A 20,502-nucleotide genomic window follows, 5' to 3' on the forward strand; every position below is an offset into this window, starting at 1 on the left:
GTGGTAGTGTATGTATCAGCATATTCCTTCGAGTATATGGATAAGAGATCAGGAAACTTTTTCCAAAAATTCAAACTAAGGTGCAATATGTCTGGGTTGGTAATGACTTCAAATACCTGTGAATGGATAATGTCGGGGTTATGAGGAAGACTGAAGTGCATAAGCGTTTTGCGAAGTGGTTTGGGAGAGTTCTTAGCAGATGAAGGAGAAGAATATTCAATAAATGTAAGGAAACCTAATTGGGAAACAAGGTTTTCACTGATGAGTGAGGCTTCTGCACTAATGTCTATTGTTGCATCAAGAGTGAGTTGAGACGAGAAAGTCAACTTGACCTTCGCAAGAGGCTTGGAGCTTTGAATGCTGTCGATAGTGTGACATGAAACTTGTGGTTGTTTTGGCGATAATGTTGTTGTTGAGGAAGTTGACCGTGACTTAATTGGAACACTGTTAGAATGTAAGTTCAAGGGAGTTGTGCTGGATGAAGACGAAGAATTTTTAGACACAGATATATTCGAGTCTTCTGGAAGTTGTGAGTGCCAAAATGGATCCTTCTTGAAATCCAAAGGATGAACCCAGCGAGGGTGTTCCGGAGTTACAACGAAATACTTTTTCAATGATTGATCTTGTAAAGCATCGCAAAAGTCAGGGAAGTCAGGACATTTAGCACCTAACTGCATTATCAAATCAATTTGTGGTATACTCGCCATGGGGCCAAACATGCAAAGCTGAACGAACATCCCAGATGTAAAATCGACCAATGAAAGGTAGGGGAAACGAATTGCCACTTCAGAAAGAAATTGTTTAAATTTGGTTGGTGTTAAAATTGGATCGCCATGAAACACTTGCTGAACCTGATAAGCAACTAATTGGTGAACACGAACTGGATGTAAGCGGTATGTAAGAATGAGTGACTTAACACGCGATGCTGTGACCGTAGGCTCATGTAATAATGATTCGAGTTCAATTGCAAGGTTTGACTGCCTTTGCCCTCTTTTTGCTCTGTGGAAGACATCAAAAGCGCTGGCAAAAGTCACCGAATTTATAACGTGAGTGCGTAGTGTTGGAAGAAGTTTGTTTAAAATCTCAGTACGTGACACAGAAAAGTTGAGCGATGGAATATCTGCTGAACCCTCAATAAGTTGTTTACCTGTTATTTTTTCATAAGGAGAAACATTTCCAGTGCTTAGTAAGGGTTCAGAGTGAGCCTGCGCAAACGGTGATGAGCAGTACTGAGATGAAACATGGTTCGAAGGAAAAGTTTGATCCGCTCTAAAGCCTGAGATATCTGCATTTGCAGAACCAATGTTAAGCGAATTGTGCACGGGTGACGGATATGTGGTAAATTGCCGATTCTGTTGTTGATTGTTAACCGTGGAGCTGTTTAAAATTTCAGTTTTGATACGTTGGGAATTGTGTAGAAATCCATTGAGTCCACGCCAGAGTCTACGAAGGATCAAAAAAGCAATGTAAAGGACGATGACCTCTTGAAAAAGCGCTTCCAACAAAAGCTGTATAGAAACAGTTTCATAAAGCATGAATCAGGTAGAGATGATAATATATTGATCAAAAAACTGTCGTATCTGTGATGAGATTAAAAGAATGTACATAGCTCGAAGAAGAACTGCACTGAAACGTAAATTCACATAAATAAGCAGCCGCAAATAATTTGGGCAAGTTTGCCGTTTCGGAAAATACGGTCCAGGATTTTGCGCAAAGAAACACTTAGTGTTGGAAACTGCTTGTATTTAACTGAAAATAACCAACGTTATACTTAATCTTGTATACTTTTAAGTCGTTTGTGTATGACAAAATCTTACAGCAAATCATCATATCTCTTATGAAATAAAGTGTGGGCTAATAATATGATATACTAACGTCCTTGAGTGAGATAACGTAGGATATATATCCCACGAAGACTTGAGTGACTCCTAAATACTTTTCAGGTAAGTTGTTCTTTTGAATACCTGCTAAGTGTAAGGTTTGAAGTTATGAGGCAGCATACTGAACAATATCTGGCAAAGGTTACAACATTTAATTATTGTACAGACTGAAATCAAAGAAAACTTTAGTCGCTGAGGAGCTTTATATTCATTACGTAATTGATAATGTTGTAGATTTATCGCTAGTAACTGCCCCACATGTATATTTTTCTCTTTAGCTCCATACTAATTAGCGCCGTTTCTTAAAGAAATCGATTTCACACCTAAAACGAATAGCAGATAAGTCCTCGATCTATTCATGCGTGAGCGTATAATATTTTGCTTCCATTCTGAGGATACGCCTAGAAGGAAATATATTATTCTATCAATAGTTAATGTTATCAAAATTTCGAATAAGCTGTGTAAAACAACATTTAATATGCATTTCATGACGTCATTTTCTGCGAAAATCGTGATCTCTGCGAAAACAAGAGCTGCATCATTTTATGGATTTGCAAGAAGGCCGTGCTAGAGATCTTTCTCAAGTTCTAGGCATAATATAATGGCTTGGCCTGTAAACCATAACATACGAGTTTCTACATTTTTACTTCGCCTAAGTCTGTTCTTTTAAATTTTTCATTTTTTGTACGATACTTAACGAACATGTATTTTAAACAGTTTTTAGTATATCCGCTCATCTCATCCAAGATACTAAGCGTCAACTTCATTTTTCTTTGGAATCTTCTTGTTAGACATAGCGACAGTCACAACCAATGATGACAAAGCAATTGCGAGTGAGAGCCAAAAAACATTTCTAATAGCTTTCAGCATTTGCTCCTTTATAAGATCCCTGTCATGCTTTCCCAATTTACTTAGAAGACTTGTATTTAAAATTATTGAATCAATATTTTGTGTCTTTTCCTGAATCAAGGGTGCAATTTTCTTTATGTTTGACCGTAATGTTTCAGTGTAAATAGCACCAGCAATTTCAGAAAAAAGAGCGGCACCGGTACTTCTTCCAAAATTAAAGAGAGCTGTGGTTAAAATTGACGAGCCAGGGGTTTTTGGAGCGTTAAGCAATGCACTAAGTAGCGGACCTTGAAAGTTAAGCCCGGTTGCAATGCCAAGCAAAGCTTGGAAACCAATGGTGTATCCAATATTCTCTTTAATTTTGAATAGTTGCATTAGACCAACCGACACCGGTTGAATTATGACGGCTATAACGCAAATTTCTTTGATATGACGGACTTTTTGTATAAAAATACCGCTAGCAAGTCCTGCTCCTGAACAAGCAACTGCAGCCGGAATTAATGACAAACCTGTATGAAATGAGTTGTGACCCGCAATATTTTCAAAATATATACTCAAGAATTGCATAACAACCAGTAGGCAGCTATAATTCATGGTAAATCCAATGAATGAAATAATAATTGTGGGTTTCATAATAACATCTTTTGGAATAACCGGATACTTCGAGAATTTGAAGTTGTAAAGTAAGAAACCAGCCAACGTTACTCCTCCGATACTGAAGCAGCATATCACCTTTGCCGAGTTCCAAGAATCCGTTTGGCCAAATGATATGGCAATTAAAATTAGAACCAAAGAAACTATCATGAGAATGTTATCCAAGAAGTCTATGGTTTTAATATGGTCAACAAATGTACCCTTTGGTGGCTTTGTCTTGTATGAAAAAAGGAAAAAAGGAAATATAATACCACCACAGCATAAGTTTATGTAAAAGCACCATCTCCATGTAACATATGTACCAAAAATACCTCCAATTATTGGTCCTAGAACAGATGCAACAACAAATGTTAAACTGAGTACTCCAAAAAGAATTGGTTTTTTGTCAATTGTTGTGATTTCTGTTGCGATAATCATAGTAAGACCTTGAACGCATGAACCACCAACTCCTTGTATGGCCCTTCCACCAATAAACATATTCATAGAAGTGGAGATACCTGAAATAAGTGATCCTATTTCAAATAATATTATGCCACTAACCATTGTCCACTTTCTTCCAAAATTAATTGAAAGTCGGCCCCAGACTTGGGCAAAACAACCCATAGGCATCAAAAATGCTGCAGTAATCCATGTCATCTTGTTGAATTCGTGGAAATGATTAGATATGTTCGTCAAAACTGCAGCTGTTATCATTTGATCTAATGCAACCAAAAACATGCATAAGACAAGGGAAATTACGCAGAAATAGAACTTCGATCCGGTAAGGATATGATCTTCCCTAACGGTTCCGTCACCCGCATCACTCTCACGAAATTGTGACTGAATCTTATAACCGTCTTTGTGCTTGTTAAAGTCTGAGTTCACATCCACAATCTCTTTCTTGAAAGACGCTTCATCCAATGCCGAATTCGTGTCACTTGTCTCCATCTTTATTTTATGTCTGTGGTCCTATAACAACGGAAATGTTTAACCAATCTTGCATATCAGCTATTCACTCATTTACTTATGTTTCAAATGATCATATTGTTTCTTTATATATTATAATACATCGACAAAAATATATTACTAATCCCATGCCTCCAAGACGTTCTCCGATAGAATCATGGATATCGGATCTCGGGTATAAGAATTGGGTTCCATTTCCATAGACTTGCATGTCCGAAATGATATCGGAGTAAATTTCGGTTTTAAGAACACTCGGTAAAAGTATATTTTCACTTTTTTCCCCGAGTTTCTCTGTGTTCAAAAAGTCACCTTCGTTACAACCGAGCATATCGGATTTCTAATTATCGGGGATACTATAAATACATCATGTTGTCCTCAAATTGGACATTTTCGTCCGATCATATTATTTTCCTTACTCTTATTATCCGACAATAGTAGTTTCAAGAACTTTTTGCTGGTATGGTCGGAAATACCCTTTCAAAGGGTAAAAGAAGAAAAAGAAAATTCTTCTCCTGTTCTGAATGTCGGCGGATGAAGATTAAGTGCGATCGGAAATTGCCATGTTCACACTGTCTCAAAGCAAAATTAAAGTGTGAATACCTTCACCGCAGAAAGCAGGATGAAGAAGGAAGATTGAGTTTGGCTAAGAATGCAGAAAACGCCAGCGATAAAACTGAATTGCCAATTTCAGTGCTACCCGCTCATCTTATCGATAAGCGGGTAAGTGTCTTGGAAGAGAAGTTTGAAACGCTTGCCTCACAACTGAAGGGAGATTGCTTTTCTAAAAGAAAAAGTGGAGACCAGCTGGCATTTCTTGACTGGAAACTTCCATATTTGAAGTGTTACATGCTGGGGGCAAAGCCCTCCAGAACCATATTTATGGGTCCGCTATCCAGATATTGTTTACTCTCGAGGCCTTTGTTTAAATACATGATGATAAGCATGAAGGATCTACTGGACATGGAAAGAAGGGAGTACAAGAAAAATCACAATGTTTCTATTCATCTTCACCTTTTACCTGATGGAACGCAAGAAGATGCACTAGTCGCCGATATTCAAAGATTAATATGTGTGAACTATTACGCATTCCAAGAGCGCTTAATTTTCTTTCAAAATCATCTCAACAACCTTTTGTACTCTGGATTTATCCCAATGGATACGGTTCATTCCTTATTTATGACAAGATTTCATGATCCGGATAATGATGGAAAAGCTCACTTTTTACAGCCAAGAAAGCCATATCTTTATGTTGATGTTGCTGTGGTAGTGTCAATTGTATACCTTGTCATCGTGTTTACTAGGTATAATTCATTTAATGAAAGCTTTCGTTGTAAGCCAGTTTTCAAGGAAGGGGAGCTCAGTACACTAGCATTCCGCTGTTTGAATATCTCTGATTTCAGAAGGAAGAAAACGCAGCTTGCTTTGATTTCGTTACTTGTCTTGCGAAGTGCATTATTTGTTCATGATAACTTTGAAGGAGCCTCGGAAGATATGAATTCTTATCCAGTTTATCAGCTCTCCCTTGACATGTGTTATCAGATGGGATTGCATCTTGATCCAAAGATTATTAGTGTCTATATGTTTAAGGAAAAGCTGGAGATGAAAAGACGAACAATGAAAACTGAGAAGGTGTTTTCGTTGTGGAACTACATGCTTGAAGAGGATGCCATCTACTCATCAGTAATTGGCTGTCCATTACTCATTAATTCAAAGTTCTGTTCCGGCTTTCGTAAGAACTCAAATTTCTTCTTCGACAATAAAAGAGAGCATGAGGTAAACCTTCTCAGAAAAATAGATGAAACTATTAATTCGTTGCAACTGATTTCATTGAATAACCTTCTTGAACTCGTCAATGAGGTTTTGCTCTTTTGTTACGATCTACCTTCATCTATGTTTGAGGTAGCAAATAGCAGTTTTTCGGATCTCGACCAGCTCGCGTGTCTTTGCCGAATTAAGCTCACTTTCATGCAAATACTTCAATGCTTATCTAAGTCTGTGATAATGGGTATCAGCAATTCCTATGAGAAGAATCATAATGCGATCAATAATCCAAAAACAATGGAAATATTAACGAATATTTCTCACGAAATGTATAGAATCTGTCTACTTGCTGCTGTTAGTACAATGCTGCAAATTGAGCAAATTTGTAACGGTGAAAGTGTTTTTGGAAAAGAGCCCGATGGAATATACATTGTGTATTTTAGGGATATTTTTACACGGTCTATGACCCAATCAAGTGTTATCTGGTATTCGTATGTCCTTGCAAAAGTTTCTGGTTCTTCGGAAATTATAACCGAGCACAAGGATGATCCATTTTATCTTGATTCAAAGGAGAACGGCTCCGAGAAAACAGTCGATTTCACTTTAGAAAATGCCGAGAATGCACTGTTCCATAAATTCAAGGGCATAAATGGTGAACAACTTCAATGCTTTTATGAGCAATCCATATCTATTCCAGAGATGATTATATTTTTATCGAAATTTTATTCCGCAGCCTGCAAGCATCATAGCATCAAAAATAGTATGGATTCTTTCTTAACTCTCAAAAGTGTTATCAATCTAGTCTGTACATTGGAGATCATCCAAGAATATAAAGAAAAGGTGGAAACAAAGGAAATGAAGTTTTCCGATATAATGACTATGGCAAAGGAAAGGATCGAAAATAGCTTTACCTTAGGAAGGTTGGAGGATAACGTCGCCTTAAATAGGAATGATGATGTTCAAATGGAAAAAATCTTTGACTCCTTATTTGTAAATAAGGATTGGGACATTCCATCCGAATTTGAAGTTCAAGATAATTCAATATTGGAACAACATGTAGCCATAGATGGCGGAGCATTCGTTCAAGAGCATGACTATGAGTTCAATGACCGTCAATGCTATCTAAATGATTTCAGTCATGAATCAAATTAGATTTCACGCAAATTCTGAACATGTGATTAATTAAAATACTTATATAGTTCAGGTATCACCATTAAACAACTGGGTCTGCTTTAAGCACTGTGTCATCTTTTAATATCCTGCTGAGGTTTTCGAATAATTACCAATCTAAGAAAGTAATTTATTGAAGTTCCCTTCAGATGACGAATCTACAAGAATGCTGAGGAGCACTATCATTTGCAGTGAAATTGATTTTAAATACTTCCAAAAAAAATAGCTTACTTACTGATTCTTTTTTTCAAAAATAAAATTATTTCTGTGTTGATATACGTTTTTTCCATGTGCTTAGGTTTCAATCTCGCTCTTCTTTGGTAACTTTCGATTTGACATAAAGAAAGTGAAAATTAAAGATATTATTGAAATCGCAAAGACCATCCAAAACACGTTATGAATACTTTTAAGCATCTGCTCGGCTATTAGATCATGATCATGCTTATTCATTTTGGAAATTAAGTCACTTCTTAATAAAATCGCTTGAACTGAGTACGCGGTCCCTTGAAGTGAGCCTGTTATCTTTGCTAGATAATTTTGAAGAGTACTAGTATAGATCTCTTCCCCAATATTTGAAAATACAGCAGTACCTATACTTCGTCCAAAGTTTATCAAAGCAGTTGTCAAAATCGTTGAACCTGGATCTTTAGGGGCGTATAGCATAGCTATCATAAATGGACCTTGGAAGTTTAACCCATTTGAAGCGGCAAGTAGAATTTGAAATCCAATTGTGTACCCTAAATTTTCCTTTATGCCGAGTAGTATCAACAATCCAACAGCAATGGGAAGTGAGAATCCGGATATAAGTGAGTATATCTTAATAAGACTGAACACTTTCATGAGTATGCCACTGATTATTGATGTCAATGAGATTGTGACGGCAAGAGGAATTAAAGAAAGACCTGTATGAAACGCATTGTGATTGATTACGTTTTCGAAATATACACTCAAAAATTGTATGCACACCATAATGCAGCTATAAGACAGCATAATGATCATAAAGGAGATGAATATTTGTTTGTTGAAAAATATATTTCCTGGAATAACTGGATATTTTGAATATTTGAAGTTCCAGATCAAGAATATAATAAACAAGACACCTCCAAGAACAAAGCAGATGATTACGGAGACACTTCCCCAGTCATTTGATGTTTGGCCAAGTGAAAGTCCAAGTAGTAAAAGAACGCAAGATGACATCAATAAAAAGTTATCGAGCACATCAACTGTTTTTAACTTTTCTTTGATGGTAGTTGTTGGCATTTTTGGCTTGTAAGTTAGAATGAAAAAGGGGAAAATAATGGCACTACAACATAAGTTGAGATAAAAGCACCATCTCCATGACAAGTATGTTCCAAAAATTCCACCAATAATTGGACCAAAAGCCGAAGCAAAAACGAAAGTCAATCCCATGACTGCAATAATTATCGGTCTTTTATCGATAGTTGTTATCTCTGTGCTGATAATAGTGACAACCGTTTGAATGCAAGATCCTCCAATTCCTTGAATAGCTCTTCCGCAAATGAGCATATTCATTGAATTAGCAACGCCAGATATTAGTGACCCGATTTCAAAGAATATGATTCCAGTTACTAACGTCCATTTTCGCCCAAAATTGATTGATAGGCGTCCCCAAACCTGTGCACAACAACCCATAGGAATCATGTATGCCGATGTAATCCAAGTCAATTTGTCAAACTCGTTGAAATAATTTGATATCACTGTCAAAACAGCAGCTGTGATCATCTGATCAAGAGCAATCAAAAACAGGCACAAAATAAGAGACAACACGCATAGATAAAATTTGGTACCTGTCAATATATGATCTTTCCTTTTTGTACCATCCCCAGCGTCAGATTCTTTAAATTTCTCTTGTGGTGTCTCAACTTCCAAAGCAGGTATTTCTGCTATTTCTTTTGAAAATTCATTCTGTGAAATAGCACAACTCTCTTTAGATTTTAGTACGTGCTGGTTTATGTTTCTCATGATGATTGTTTGAATTGGATACAAGCTTTTTGTAATATTGGTCCACCACTAGAATTATCTTTTCGTGTTTAATACATTTAAATAGTTACATTTTCCTATATGCAAAGATATTGGAAGACTTATATATATAGTTTTCATTTGCGGTTATACGAATATATTAATTGTAAATTCAGTAGTCCTTTTATAAATTGGATAATTTTGACCCGCATATGAATGGAGAAAGAATTTTTGTTAATAATGGGTAAAGTATACGGAATTTTTTACGGCCGAGAGACTCTATCTATCGGCCGTATGAAAATTTCTTATCATTGCCATCAACTTCGCGGTAAGTAGAATGCAATTTCTACCTGTAAATGGCTTAGTAAAAAACTAAAAACACTATAAAATAATAGCTCTGAATATTGTGCTATAATTGAAACTTAAATAAGAGAAATAACTTGTTTAGTGCAAGCTCAAAGACAGCATAAGAGATCGTTAACAAAGTTTATCAAGCCCGGTTTAGATTTTTATAAAATCCGCGCATCGGACTCTTATTTATTTCTTTAATCCAATGATAATATATAAAAGCCGCCTAAGTTCCTCTAACGGCCGAATTAGTGTTCATCCTTAAAATTACTCAAGATCTAATTACACCGTGAATAGCATGGGTGCTTCATCACTTAAAGTTCGACAGCCGTGCAACAAAATTCGGAGGCGAAATCGCAAGCACACAGTTTGTAATGAATGCAGACGGAGAAAGGTTAAATGTGATAAGAAGCATCCGTGCTCTCGGTGTGTGCAAGCACATCTGAAATGCTCTTATCTTCTTAATTCCATGAGAAAGATGATAAGTGATAGGTCATCATCCCCCGAATATGATCTTTATATGAAAGATGCTTACTCACAACTGGAGCATAAAATGGCCGATTTGGAACAGCAGATAATCAACATAAGAAAGGCTTCTGCTGATATGCCGAATGGTCAAGAAGCAGGGGATATCTTAGATTGGAAGATACCGGGATTGAAAAAAGCCGTGGTTGTAATTGGTGCACCGTATTTCTTTTTCCTTGGGCCATCATGCAGAGCATGGTTAATTTATTCTATGCCTATGTTCCGCAATTACTTAAGTAGATTAAAGTTAACAATGCTTGAGGAAAGAAATAAGTGGCTTCGGAAGCATGATTCCCCTGCAAGTTTGAGCATTCTTGATTCTGTACACGACGCAAAGAATGTGCTAAATGCTGCATTTCAGTTGATATCTTCAAATAAAAATGCATTTCAAGAGCATATATGTTACTTTGAGGCAAATTTGAACAGCATGATTTTTTTCGGGTTTGTTCCGATGGATATGGTTCATTGTCGTTTTCGGCAATATTTCGGTGACACCACTCACCCAAAATATACAGCGCAACGACCCGAAGAAAAATGTTATACCTATAGTGATATATCTCTTATTGTTGCTGTCGTGTATCTTGCAACTGTATTTACTCAGCATGAGGATATGCGATTATTTAAATATCCCTTGATCCCTAGTACGACGGAACTTTCAACCTTGGCATTTAAATTGTTGAGTCTTTCCAAATTTAGAAGTCATGCCTCATATATAGGATTGGTAGCCTTGATCATTCTCAGCAAAGGTTTATTCGTGTTTGAAAATGCAGAAGGTACGCACCAAGAATTAGAATCCTATCCCACTTTTCAAGTTTGCTTAAATTCGTGTTATCAGTTGGGTGTACATTCTGACTTTAGTACCACTCTAAAGTTTGTTTATCACAATCAAGAAGAATCCAGGAGTAGGCTACTTTCTGATTCCCAGCTTAAGAAGATATGGAACTACATACAAGAAGAGGATGCTTTCTATTCCGTTATGATGGGATACCCTCTACTTATTAGTTATGATTTCTGCAACGAATTTCATCTAGTATCAAATACTCCCTTTGAGAATAAAAGGATGAATGGACTTCTTCTTACGAGGCAAATTTCCGGGGTTATAAACTCGCGAAGGCAGATATCTTTAAGGGATGTTTGTAATCAGATATCGGACTTACTAAAGTTTTGCTCGAGTTTACCATCAGTGACGACACGTATGGATGAATTTGTGAACCTTGACAAGATTGCCTTTTTCTGCAAGCAAAAATTGGTTTACCTACAAGTTCTCCAGTGTTTGTGCTGGATGGGAATAACAGCTATCTCAATCATACTTCGTCATAACGCCTGTAATTCGGATGATGCACAAAGAGAAGATTTAATACAGCTTTCTGCAAAGTTGTACAGGCAATCGTTGATATCGGCTGTCACGTCCATCTACATCATAAAAGAGGTTATCTCTGGAAAGAGCATATTTGGAACAAATACTAATGGCAAGTATCTTGTTTTTTTCAAGGACATTTTCGCAACTTTGTTAGGTCATTCGTACACATTATGGTTTACGTTCATTTTGCCCGAGGCCACTGGAAGTTTAGATTTGGTAAATGAACTTCAAAGGGGAAGGCATATTGGAGAATTTTCTTCGAAAGAAAATATGTGGAACTCTAAAGTCGATTTGCCAATTCTAGAAAAAGCTTTGTTTGGTGCGGATAAGGAACAAAGTAACCTGTTATCCAGACAACTTTTTTCGAGATTGTTGCATCCGTCTGATTTGTTGAGTCTAACGTCCGAGTTTCATGAACTCCTTAGTGAAAATGATGTTATAAAGGGCAGTCTTGATTCGTACCTATTAATTAAGTCTGTAATGGTTTGGTCGATCACAATCACTACGGTGCAAGAGTGTAAATCGCAGTTACTTTTCAAAAAAATAACTCTTCCGGAAATTATGGAAAAGGCGAGAGACAAATTAATTAAGGAGTTTTGTGCAGATGAAGATAATGAAACAAAGTTCAACATGGAAGAATATGATAATATCGAAAAGATGCTTGATTCGGTGCTTGCTAGTTATAATTGCCAACAGTTTGTGGATCTAAATTATATGAATGTAAACAATTTATGAGCGTTTAGTGAGAACGGTTGGACATACATTATTATTGAGTAACTCTAGAAACGTGCGGTAGTGAGGAGTTCTAACTTTTATGTCGGTTACAGGGGACAGCTCCTTTTAGATGTTATTAACTAGTGAAGTGTTTCAAGAAGGTATAAAAGGAAATACGATAAGAGTCGTAAATGTTTAAATGCTCTTGGGTATATTGAATGAAGCTATTTTAACATACTAATAGCTATTTTAACATACTAATAGCTTTCAGAGGTCACTGTAAGCAAAGCATTGGGCTTGAATATTGCTTTATGGTGCAATTATTCTTTACTTAATAAGAAAGATTGATAATCGTAGGGAAGGTAAATTAAATATACAAGTGACCTGGAAACTTTTAATGCCAACAGTAATATCCATCAAAATAACAAGGATGAAGTATACCAGCAGAAGTATTATAACAGATAGACTCATAAACATTTTAAGCCTTTTTGCATACAAAATGGTAACGAACAATTCAGATGTAACTATTGACGAAGCTTCAAATACTTCTGTCTTAAAAGAAATTACAGTTTCGGCTTATTCACTGTTAAGAGCCAAGGAATTACAGATCAAATGTGGTGAAATGTTGATGGGATGGTTATTGTTGACTATTCATAAAATGGTAGATGGAGATAGTGCAATATCCAACTGTGTGCATGAACACAAAATATTTCTTATGTTCGTCAGAATGACTATCCTTCTTTGAACTATTACGAAAACTTAAAACACAATTGGCGAGCACAAGCCCTGTCTATATACAATCTTGTTCCCAAAATAGAAGTTATTGGAGTCCAAATAATACTAGGGAAATTGTGGCTGATCAAATACTAGGCCACTTGGCTCAGACTCTCAGTTTCCGCGCTATTTGCCGCTGGAATTGGTGAAAATTTCTAAATTAATGAACTTTAAAAGTGTGGCTTTCTGGAAAATCCACGCGAAATTTGCTATTCAAGTTTTCGAACAATCGAACGTTCAAGGGTCTCACCCGTTTCTTACAATTTTTTCCAAAATTGCGGAGGATCCGCAGCCCGGTCATTAAACGACATCTGAAAAAGTTCAAGCGCGTATAAATATTTAGTTCATCCTATTTACCTCTTTCTTGCACCTCGTTGTTGCGCTATCTTGTATATTTATCATCATGAATTATAAACATCAGGTAATAGGAAAGATTAAATATGAGAATCGTTGCTGCTGGAGACTGTCTTTTTTCGAGTAGGAATCTTGCCGAGAGGTTGGATCCAAAAATTGTTTCTGAGTTTAAAAATGCAGATGCCGCAGCTGCAAATGCTGAATTCACATGTCCAAATCTTGAAAATACTGCCCCGGCTGCCGGCAGGGGCTACATCACCTCTGTTAGAGAGGACACGCTAGATGAGTTTAATGATCTCAATATTAAGCTTGTGAATTTTGCTAATAACCATACCGGTGACTTTGGTATTGGTGGTATGACAAACACCATAGACGCTTCCAGAAAGAGAGGTCTTATTCCAACAGGTGTTGGTCGTTCTCTGGATGAGGCACGTCTTCCAAGGTTTGTGGACACTCCAAATGGAAGATTTGGTATTGTTTCTGCCGCTGCCACTCGTTCGGAAAGATTTGTGGCTTCAAATGCCGGAGGCGAAGTTATTGCACGTCCAGGTTTGGCTCCTTTGAGATGGAACAGATCATATGTGTTGCCTGAAAACTTATTCAAGGATCTTCAAAAAATAGACGAGGCTTTGGGTACTGCAGAAGCCTTCAGAGTTTGCAACGAAGTTGAGGTCAAGAGCCCATTCACAGACAAAGAGTTCAAGTTTGGTTCTATGTTCGAAGGAAGTTTGGACATTAAGAAGGGTGAAACGGCCCATGTTGAGACTACATATAATAAAAATGATGCACGCGAGTTGCTAAAAAGTGTGCGAGATGCTTCTTATAGATCTGACTTCAACATAGTTAGTATCCATACTCACGAGGGTTTGAACAACAACTGGTACAGTCTAATTCCGGCTGAATTTATTCAGAAGTTTGCAAGGGAGGCTATTGATAACGGTGCAGATGCTTTTGTTGGTCATGGTGCTCACTTTATGAGAGGTGTTGAGATTTACAAGGGTAAGCCAATATTCTACAACCTTGGTTCGCTTTTAATGGAATTCGAGACCGGTAGTTCCATCATTTCTCCTGAAATGTACACCACTTATGGTCTACCAACAGACTCGAGACCTTCAGACTTACATAGAATGAGAGCTAATGACCCTACTACTGGTGAATTCAGAGGTTTCAATGGTGATCCAATGTTCTCAAGAAATGCTATTGCCATCTTTGACACGGACGGAGGTAAGTTGAGCTTCAAGTTACTTCCACTAGATCTTGATATGAGACGTGTGCCAAGAATGGAGAGAGGTGTTCCTTATATTGTGACACCAAAAGTTGGACATGAGATTGCCGAATTTTTAACAAGGGCCAGTGCTCAGTGGCATACCGTTCTCACATACAATGAAAGGACAGGTTACATTGACATCACGACTTCTCAGTAAAGTCGGACCACTAAATTTGTGCATTTTGTGTATATTCTATTAACGTTTAATTGTATAAAGATAATTTGAATAAGCTATAGCTATAAGTATGAGATGTGAATTAAATATTCATTATTATGAGTTATGTAAGGTAATAGTTCGCTTGACATGTCAATGATTAAACGGAAGTAAAGTATATTTCGCATCAGATGATCAGCAACATATCAAAATAACATTATTTTCCTCGTATTCGAATTGTTGATAAATGTATTTATAAATTTACCCCAGAGCACGCCCGTTTCCGTAAATTAAATTGCTTATAATTATTTGTTTATATCAAGCATAACCTGTTTCCAGAAGTCTTCATTAAATTCCCAATCAGAAATAACGGTATCACCTGATCCTTTATATTTTCCTGGAGAAAATGTATTTTCAGAATCCCTTTTCTCTGCAGTTGACTCAAGCGACTTCTTATTTTGGAAATTTGATCCCACAAGGCCCCACAAAGTATCAAAAATGTTCCGATACACTTTACACTCTGGTCCACGTTTTGCAAAAATTTCCAGCAAATCTGAACAAGACTTCATAGAAGAGCCTAACTCTAAAAATTTTGGATATCCGTTTAACCTAACGTAATAAACCATCGTGATTCCTGCTAAAAAGGCAGTATGAAGAGCAAACACACTGAAAACCAGAACTGAGTCTCGATACATCCCCATATAGCTATTGCATATTCCGTTAGCCGATATGCACGCTAAACGTAATAAGGACACTCTTTCCTTAGAATCACAAAACATGATTTTCGGAAGGAGTACTAAAAGTTTTGCACGATGGTACAACAATTCGAGGTAATCGTAGCTTTCAAGCCCTTTCATTGTTCTCTCGAATTCTGTCCTTTGCGGTAATTTTGTGTGCCAATTTTCTATTGATTGCATTATTAAGTCAAAAGAGTCGGCACTTGGAATAAACGAATTTACCGAATAAAACAGTAAATTAGTCCGACTTTCAATTTGTCTGATGGCACTCGTTTCTATAAAGGATGTTATCTGCGTTATTGGCTGATCAAATTTGACCCCTTCCTGCTGCATTTTTTGAATTTTATATAGAAGTGCAATCTCTTCCTCATCAGGATGATCGGAAATCTCTATGCTGACGGGCAATGGAATGTCGATAAATTCTTCATTTATCGAACTTGGTCTACCCAATGACAATGAAAGCACTTTCTCATAATTGTAAACAGACCAAAAGAGTCTTTTAATAAATTCATATCTTAACGCATTCTTCTCTGTTACGTACCTTCTACGGTGATATCCGTATTGAATTAACTTTCTCATTGCTATTCCAGCAAGTTCCCATGAACTAAGATAAAAATATGACTTGGGGCACTTACCGACAAATATGGCAATAAGAGCACATGCTTGAATTTCCTTCAAAGAATCCAGTTCCGAGTTTGCTAAATGCTTCATAGCATCTCTGAAATAGTACTCCGGTGCCTGGTACGTAGAAACACGATGAACAGGTACCAATCTACAGCCTATTCCTAACGCCATGTTTAGATAAAAGTGCTGCCAGTGCGATCTTTCTGATACGGGTAGGTTGAACGTATCCTTAAGCTTCCCCTTCTCCAATATGAAGTATCTGTTATGTGAAACTGAAATGAAGTTTTCCAGAAAGCTCAGCTCAACATCCTTGGGAGCAGCACCCAAGTATTGACCTTCAACATCAAGAAAAAGGGGTGTGTTGCATGTTTCTTCACGCGCACCCAAGAGATTTCTTATGGATTTTGAAATAGACACAATTGCAAAAGACCCAACATATTCCGAATCGCTATTCTTCCCATGATAAAGCATCTTCGTTATTGCTGTCGCAAATATTGTTCGAGCAGACATTTGTGTATCATTCGACTCATTTCGTAGTGTCTGAGGGTTGGTGAAAAGTTTTCCTTGCTGTTTCTGCAAAGAGTTTAGCAGACGTATTTGTTGTTGTTGTTGTTTACACAATGTCCTAATCCTCGTAATTTCGCGTTCCTTTAGCTCTAATAACCGTCTAGTCTCTGACAATGTGGATGAGATCCTTTCATTTTGATATTTAAGATCCAAAATAGTTTTCAAAACGGCAGGATCAATATTACTTTCCTGATATTGTGCTAAACGATTTTCATCATAAAGGCATAGTGTATTGGCAGAACGGCATCTCCCACAAGGATGCTTTCCATCACACTTTCTCTTTTTCTTTTTACACCTATCGCATGCCACAAAGACCTTATGGCTTCTTCTTGGCTCCTTCATCCGTTCCAAAATGTGACCAATGTAAACGGTAAGTGTAAATTCAGTTTGAAAGTATTGAAATTTTATATTTCAGGTAATAGGTTTGTTACCTTATTCAATTGCAAAAAGGATTATGCTTACAGATATCATTCATCTTTAGAAGTTCCGCTTTATAAGCGGATGGAGAAATATGGCGTGTTTTTAGGATAAAGTACTACCATTTTGATAGACTACTATTTCCGCTCGATTTTTCTCTCGATCCCACTCCTCGTTTTTTTTTTTTTTTTTTTTCTGTCAAAAAAAGCCACAAGTCCTGACTTCCATTTCATCTCAATAATGTTCTTCAGAACTTTTGTATTTTACTATACGATATTATTGTATATGTATATTATTATCTTTGATATTAATTATGGCCAAATTAAGAATTCATATACCCGGTAAAAATGGCTGCTTTTTTACACTTAAAAAGTCGAAGAAGTATCTTCGTTAAAATACAAGGCTCCGCTGTGGCATGTGTTGCTCTTACTTTCTCAATGCTTTTCATTTAGTTGATTTGAAATTTAATAAATTGTTCAACTTGATAAATTTCTCCGGTCCAGATATGCCCAAAAAACTAAGTTTGCATAGCAGTAAAGAGAAATAGTATGAAACGAAGCTTTCCATTATCAATCGAATTGTTTCAATAAAAGCTACGATGATTCGTAAAGATGTTTCTTATTATCCTGTTCACATTACAGTAATTTACATAAATACTGCATTTTAATCAATTCTCGAAAAGTGCCGGATCCATGTCAAATACTTTATCAGGATTAAGAAGATTGTAAGGATCCAAAGCAATTTTAATTCTTCTCATTAAGGCCAATGTCTCCTCTGAAACTTCCTCCTGAAGGTAATGCTTCTTCCCCCAACCAACACCATGCTCACCAGTAACAGTACCGTCGGCGGCCAAAGCACGTTCCATCATATGTTCAACTACCACAGCTACTTTTGCGCGCTCTTCCTTCTTGAAGAGAATCATTGCATGATAATTACCATCTCCGACATGACCAACGATAGAGCCGGCAATTCCTAATTTTTGTAGCTCCTCCTTGGTTTCCTGAAGACTTTGATATAAATGTGATATTGGAACCGCAACATCTGTAGCCCAGACCTGGATGTCTTTATCGATATTCTTTCTTCCGTAATCAATAGTTGCAAGTAATGCCACTTTTCTTGCACCCCAAATTTCTTGCTCCTCTTTCTCCGAACGAGCAAACAAATACTTCTGACTGTTGTTAGTCTGGCAAATCTTTTGAGCAGCCTTGACTTGGTAGTCAATAATCTCCTTGGATGGGCCTCCAAACTTAAGCATCAAAGTAGGAAGTTCCTCGTACTTAAGGGAAGTCTTTCCCGAAACATTAACATAATGCATCATGGTATCATCAAGTAGCTCCATAGCATCCAACTGAAGTCCCTCCTGGACAAATCCTGCCACTGCCTTACCAGCATCAGAGACTTTTGGGAATGAAACAAGAGCAACGTTTGTGACTTTAGGTCTCACGTTCAATCTAAGAGTTGCTTCGGTAACCACTGCAAGTGTTCCCTCAGAGCCAATAAACAATCCATTCAAGTTGTATCCGGCTGACGATTTTCTAGGTCTTTTCTTGGTTTTGATTATCGTTCCATCGGCAAGAACCACTGTCAAGCCAATAACGTTTTCTTTCATGGTTCCCCATCTGGCTGCACTTGGGCCTGAACATGATGTTGCAACCATACCTCCAATACGAGCACCTGGACCTGGATCTGGTCCAAAGAGAAGATTGTAGTCTTTGAGGTATTTGTCAAGATCCTGCCAGCCAACACCAGCTTCAACCGTAACATCGAGGTCCTTCTCATGGACAGCCAAGATTTTATTCATTCTAGCAATATCAACACATATTCCCTGTCTGGTTGGTATGAAATTACCCTCCAAGGATGTTCTTCCCGTAACTGGCACGACAGGAACACGATACTTGTGCGTGGTTTTCAAAATGAAGGAAACTTCCTCCGTGGTTTCAGGGTAAAACACTGCTTTAGGTCTTTGTTCCTCGGAGGCATGGTCACTCGAAAAGTAGGCATCACTATGATTATCCAAGTCGCTCTTGACGAAACTGACTTTGTCATCTCCAAGTTGCTTGACTATTTCTTCGATAGCTTTTTTAGGATCACCATAGTTTGGAACTGGTAGCTCCTCTATTCTCGTGATGGACGAACCAGTAGCTGGTCCGTTTGTAACATGCGTCATATCAAGACTATGGTTTATTATTTACGAAACAAAACTGATTAGAAAAAAAAGCTTTATAAACGACAAGATGAATCATCTTCGTCTGAGAAGTACATATCAGTGCATCAGTGCATATTTATATGATGGTCAATATATAGAAACAAACTACCCACACCTCGTAAACTCAAGTTTGTATTGGCATCGGGAACGAGCGGACATAAGTGGACCCGTTATCCCAAATTTCTTTTTGGCTTACGTTTGTCATAAGAAACTTAATTAGCTGATTTATTTGTCAAGAGTTCTTGGAGCTGCATTCACTGCATTGATTTGGCCCACGCTGATCTGATTTTTTATTCACAATTTATTTGCAGTCATAATTTATTTGCTTTTCTTCTTTTCCGCGCTCTTTCCTTATTAATTCAAATTGTGTGTGATAGCGGTCATTTCCGCCATAGTTAACACCACAGTTTTCAATTTTTATTTTTTTCTTCGTTAAAAATTCAAATGATTTCTGTTGCCACATTTATTAAAAGCAGCTTTTCCCCATGTGGCGGTAATGCAACTGTTAAGTAGCATTCTGATTAATTTTTCAGTTTTAAGGAAAGAGGATTTTTCAAGTCCAAGGAAATTAAAAGCACAGCCTGAAGTGTTTAAAGCGTTTAGATTAATGAAATTTTGTGCGAACACGTGATTATACCCTTATCAGCATTCTTACCATTTTTGTAAAAATATTTTCTTGTCCGCGGAGTCTCCGCAAAACACAATAGAACTAGAGAACTCTTACGGAAAGAACCCCTGGGAACTTAATGTTTAATTTTATTCCTAATCCCCGCGCAAATAAAGGTGGTAGGCAGGTCGGTCAAAATTTGAGTGTCCTTAAAATATAGTTACATAGTAAGGTAATCGAACATGACTTAGCGTCAAAAATAAAGCGATGTTATTCCCCTAGAAGTTTCTTATATATGTTCAATGAACAACTAATATAACGGATTGCAAGGAATAGTTTTCATATCTTTTTATCGTACTCCCCGGAATGAATATGAAGAACGAATTTTAATATAAATCGTTAGAAGCATTTTTTTCACCTTTTCTTTTTTTCTTTAAATTGGGGAAAGTGTGGCACGTTAGACTCAAAATAGTGCTGTTCACCCTTTCTAAATTTTGATGACTGAAACTATTACATGAACCTACTATATCTTCAGGCCGGATTTGCTTACTATATATAAACCCAAACTTCCTTGATACTTCATGTAGTTTGAAAATGCGCTTAACTTAA

At 37.1% G+C, this 20,502-nt stretch overlaps 7 protein-coding genes across 7 annotated transcripts; 3 read left to right on the forward strand and 4 right to left on the reverse strand.

The window, feature by feature from the left end:
• Positions 1-2,630: 2,630 nt before the first annotated feature.
• Positions 2,631-4,310, reverse strand: BRETT_001547 (uncharacterized protein; the record flags this gene model as incomplete). The annotated part of the gene is made up of 1 exon (XM_041280095.1): positions 2,631-4,310. The coding sequence occupies one exon, from the start codon at positions 4,308-4,310 to the stop codon at positions 2,631-2,633; it is 1,680 nt and encodes a 559-aa protein (XP_041134597.1).
• Positions 4,311-4,787: 477 nt separating this feature from the next.
• BRETT_001548 (uncharacterized protein) lies at positions 4,788-7,241 on the forward strand (the record flags this gene model as incomplete). The annotated part of the gene is made up of 1 exon (XM_041280096.1): positions 4,788-7,241. The coding sequence occupies one exon, from the start codon at positions 4,788-4,790 to the stop codon at positions 7,239-7,241; it is 2,454 nt and encodes an 817-aa protein (XP_041134598.1).
• A 312-nt stretch (positions 7,242-7,553) lies between these two features.
• BRETT_001549 (uncharacterized protein) lies at positions 7,554-9,242 on the reverse strand (the record flags this gene model as incomplete). Its single annotated transcript, XM_041280097.1, has 1 exon — positions 7,554-9,242. The coding sequence occupies one exon, from the start codon at positions 9,240-9,242 to the stop codon at positions 7,554-7,556; it is 1,689 nt and encodes a 562-aa protein (XP_041134599.1).
• Positions 9,243-10,065: 823 nt separating this feature from the next.
• Positions 10,066-12,207, forward strand: BRETT_001550 (uncharacterized protein; the record flags this gene model as incomplete). Its single annotated transcript, XM_041280098.1, has 1 exon — positions 10,066-12,207. The coding sequence occupies one exon, from the start codon at positions 10,066-10,068 to the stop codon at positions 12,205-12,207; it is 2,142 nt and encodes a 713-aa protein (XP_041134600.1).
• Positions 12,208-13,400: 1,193 nt separating this feature from the next.
• On the forward strand, positions 13,401-14,738 carry BRETT_001551 (uncharacterized protein; the record flags this gene model as incomplete). The annotated part of the gene is made up of 1 exon (XM_041280099.1): positions 13,401-14,738. The coding sequence occupies one exon, from the start codon at positions 13,401-13,403 to the stop codon at positions 14,736-14,738; it is 1,338 nt and encodes a 445-aa protein (XP_041134601.1).
• A 302-nt stretch (positions 14,739-15,040) lies between these two features.
• On the reverse strand, positions 15,041-17,005 carry BRETT_001552 (uncharacterized protein; the record flags this gene model as incomplete). The annotated part of the gene is made up of 1 exon (XM_041280100.1): positions 15,041-17,005. The coding sequence occupies one exon, from the start codon at positions 17,003-17,005 to the stop codon at positions 15,041-15,043; it is 1,965 nt and encodes a 654-aa protein (XP_041134602.1).
• A 742-nt stretch (positions 17,006-17,747) lies between these two features.
• BRETT_001553 (uncharacterized protein) lies at positions 17,748-19,247 on the reverse strand (the record flags this gene model as incomplete). The annotated part of the gene is made up of 1 exon (XM_041280101.1): positions 17,748-19,247. The coding sequence occupies one exon, from the start codon at positions 19,245-19,247 to the stop codon at positions 17,748-17,750; it is 1,500 nt and encodes a 499-aa protein (XP_041134603.1).
• Positions 19,248-20,502: the final 1,255 nt, after the last annotated feature.

The sequence above is a fragment of the Brettanomyces bruxellensis genome, chromosome 1 (assembly GCF_011074885.1).
Source record: "Brettanomyces bruxellensis chromosome 1, complete sequence".
Taxonomy (NCBI): domain Eukaryota; kingdom Fungi; phylum Ascomycota; class Pichiomycetes; order Pichiales; family Pichiaceae; genus Brettanomyces; species Brettanomyces bruxellensis.